We start from the raw sequence: 3,905 nt of genomic DNA on the forward strand, positions 1-3,905 counted from the left end.
CTGCTTTCTGCCTTTTTGTTGTTTCATCCCAGGCTCATCTTTATTTTATTTCTTTTACATGAGATTGAGAAATGAAAAGATTTATCGTAGAAAACAAATATCCAACTTATTAAAGCAGTAGATTTTTTTTTACCCCAAATTTAAGATGTTTCCTTTTTTATATGGTCTTGAAGTTGTCTCTATGTTTTGGAATAAATTACAAAAGTATGTTTTTATTGTGGCTGTTTCTGCTAATGCTGTTGTTTATTGTTGCTACTGGTGTTGCTATTACTTTTCTCCTTAGGTCTTTTTTTTCCCCCTGACTTCATATATCCCTTCTTCAAGTACAAAGTCGTGGCTGACTTCCATATGAGTGTATTGCCAAATGCCAGACTAACAGACAAAATGGATATTAGGAATGAATTTGCTAATTAAATATCATAAGTTACTCTATTATGGTCCAAAAAGGAGAGACATTCATATAATAATTTTAGTCAGAAAATAACTTGATATGTATTAATCTCCTGAATGTTTCCTTCACATCTTTGTTCCTGAGACTGTATATTAATGGGTTCAACATGGGAATCACCACTGTATAAAAAACAGTGCTCACTCTAATCACGAGCCATAAGCTTTTGGAACTGGGCACACAATAGAGACAGAGGATAGTCCCAAAGAAGATGGTAACAGCTGTCAAGTGGGAGGCACATGTGGAGAAGGCTTTACGTCTTCCACTTGTTGAAGGCATCTTCATGACAGTAATAAAAATAAAGAGATAGGAGGTAAGTATAATGATGAGTGTGCAAAGGGTATTGAAATTTGAAAGACTAAATAGAATTATCTCAGTAAGGTGTTTATCAGAGAAAGAGGCAGAAACGATAGCAGAATACTCACACAGAATATTATTAATGATGTTAATCCCACAAAAAGATAATACAAGGAGAGAGTAGGTAAAGACCACACAAGAAATTAGGCCCCATGAATATGATATGGTGACCAGAAGGACACAAAGTTTCTGGGACATGGTGACTGAATATAGTAATGGATTACAAATGGCTACAAATCGATCATAAGCCATCACTGCCAACATGAACATTTCTGTCACCACACAGGTGACAGCAAAAGAAAATTGCATGATGCAGCCCATGAATGATATGGTTCTATCTTCTACAACTAATATTTCTAATAGTTTGGGAGTAGTTATAGTGGAGTAACAGAAATCCACAAAGGATAAGTGACTGAGGAAAAAGTACATGGGGGTATGGAGTTTGGGGTTGATCCTGATGATCACAATCATGCCCAAATTTCCCAACACGGTCACCACATAGATGGCCAGGAACACCAAGAAGAGGGGAACTTGAAGATCTGGGTAATCAGAGAATCCTAAGAGGATGAACATGACTGTAGCACTCTGATTTCGGGTAGCACTCACCATGGTCCCTTTTGGAGAGAATTTCAGTCATATAATCACAGCCTATCAAAGGTAGGAAAAAAACAAAAAGTCATGCCTATATACTCCAACACATGATTCAAATATGCCCCCCCCCCAAAATACACACAATTAACCTTTTGATTTTTTACAGTCCTTGATTTAAGGCACTTGATTTCAAGGAAACTAATTCAAATTGAGAAGCTCTAAACAGATTGAAATTGAAATTTCCATCAGTTACATCAATCTCTTTGCAATATCTAAGTAATTGACATCCCTTCTTTCCTGGAGCTAATACCTCCCAGGTATTAGCTGCTTCATTGATTGGTCTAAAACATGGTTCAAACAATGCCACTTTTCTCTACAAACTTTAAAAATTTCTTTTTTATCTTCTCATTAAATACCAACTTATATGTATGGCATTTGAGGATGTCCACAACTTTTGACTCTCATCTACTTGTCCAGCTTTAATGTACACTATTCCTCTTCTTGTCCTGTGTTATCCAATCAAAATGGTTTTCCTGCCATTTCTCAAACCTACCACTTAATCTAATTCATATACTTTGCATACATTTTCTACTCCAACCCTCAGTGCAAGTCACTATCTCCTCTGTTTTAGCAAAATCCTTAGGGCATTTTCTTTTTCTTTGTTCTTTTTTTGTTTTGTCATTTACAGCATACTACTTGAATTCTACCCTAACCAGTCCTTTAACCTTCATGGTTTCCCCATCAAATTATCTTCCATTTATTCTGCATTTTTTCCTAAATACCCTTCTTAGAAATGTTCATGTTTTCTTCACCAATACAAGATAAGTTACTTACAGAGGATTGTTTCTTTTCTTTTCTTTTCTTTTTTGTCTTTGCATCAATAGCACTGAGCAAAATCCCTGGAAAATAGTGGACATGTAATTGATGCTTTTGGATTTACTGATTTACAAGACGGTCCTTGAACTACCTGAATATGGCTATTATGCCTTTTCCTCAGTTCTAATTAAATATTCAGTTCTCCTGGGTAAGCATTTTCACTAATTACATCCAACCTTCATTTGATATAAATTGAAATCATTGATCACAAAAGCACCCAGAACTGAGGATGGTACAAATTGTGGTCCTACCAAAAAAAAACATGATATTTCTGTTACCTTCTTATAGAGGGGGGATGTATTCTCATAATTGTCCCTAAACACTTTTCAGATGCTTTGACTTCCATGGCATAGTCCTAATTCATATTAAATATTTAATCCTCTAAATTGTCTGGATTGGTTTGATTTTTCAGATGAAATGATACTTAGTTGTGGAACCTAAGTTTCAGGTCTGGTAACATAACTCAGCCTTCCTTTATCTGTTTTTTATGAAGTTGATTTGTGGGACCCTAGAGGAAAAATTTATATCCATCTTCTAAATTTATGCCCTATATATTTTCGACCATTGCTCTGACATGTTAAGGTTTTTTGATTCCTTATTCTCACAACCAATGTCTAAAACTGTGATTTGGCAACTAGAACTTCCTAGATGAGTCATCTGGAGACATCATTCAGACTTTCTAGACAATAGGATATTATTAGATAACTAATACATATTTCTAACATTCAAGTAGTTCTGAATTAACACAATTTTACTATCATTCAGGTTACATGTCTCTGTGTTTCACAAAAATTGAATGTTTATCTAAAATCTACATAAATGATATCTATGAAAATTTCCTCTCAACCAATTAATTGATCTTCACCACCCTGTGCAGTATAATTTAATTTGTTTAGGGAATTTTTTTTACATGAAAACTTCATCATGAGAACAGAACATCAACTGTGCATTACCTAAAATCTTAGAGTTCTATGTACCATGAAATAATTTAGTAACTTGCCCAAAGTTATATTTTCTTCATATTGGGGATTTAAAGCAATCCCACTGTCATATATGTTTGTAATTTCTATGCTCTTCTTAAAATAATTTGCAGCATTTACCTTTCTCTAATTCTGTGCTTTCTCCCCTGTTCTCTGAGATATTTAAAATATTACTGCAAATGACATCAATATTAGCTGTTTCTTCATTTTAGTATTTGAGGATCGAGGTCATCTAGTCAAGTTAACTCAGCATTTCTACCTCCATCACATTTTTTGCATTTATCCTCTCTATTTAACATACCCATGACTTTCATCACCTATCATCAATAGTATTGCATTACCTTCTGATTTGACCTGTTTGTTTCAAGCTTGGTACCACTCCAATGCTTCATTCACACAGTAACCAAAGTAAGTTTCCTAAATTGTAGCTCTGGTAACATAATTCACTCTGTCAAAATATATTCAATGACCATCTCTTGAAACTAGGATAAAAAAATGCAATTGTTTTACATTTCATTAATATATGTATACATAAACATTCATACATAGCTATGCATTGTATACTTATATATGTGTATAGTTACATGTCAATATTTACAAATATAATTATTATGTGTATACCCATGAATCCCTCTTGCTGCATTTGTAAAATT

At 33.9% G+C, this 3,905-nt stretch overlaps 1 protein-coding gene across 1 annotated transcript; it reads right to left on the reverse strand.

The window, feature by feature from the left end:
• Positions 1-469: 469 nt before the first annotated feature.
• On the reverse strand, positions 470-1,414 carry LOC122731666 (olfactory receptor 5D18-like). The gene has a single exon (XM_043971921.1). The coding sequence runs from the start codon at positions 1,412-1,414 to the stop codon at positions 470-472; it is 945 nt and encodes a 314-aa protein (XP_043827856.1).
• Positions 1,415-3,905: the final 2,491 nt, after the last annotated feature.

The sequence above is a fragment of the Dromiciops gliroides genome, chromosome 6, assembly GCF_019393635.1.
Source record: "Dromiciops gliroides isolate mDroGli1 chromosome 6, mDroGli1.pri, whole genome shotgun sequence".
Classification (NCBI taxonomy): Eukaryota; Metazoa; Chordata; class Mammalia; order Microbiotheria; family Microbiotheriidae; genus Dromiciops; species Dromiciops gliroides.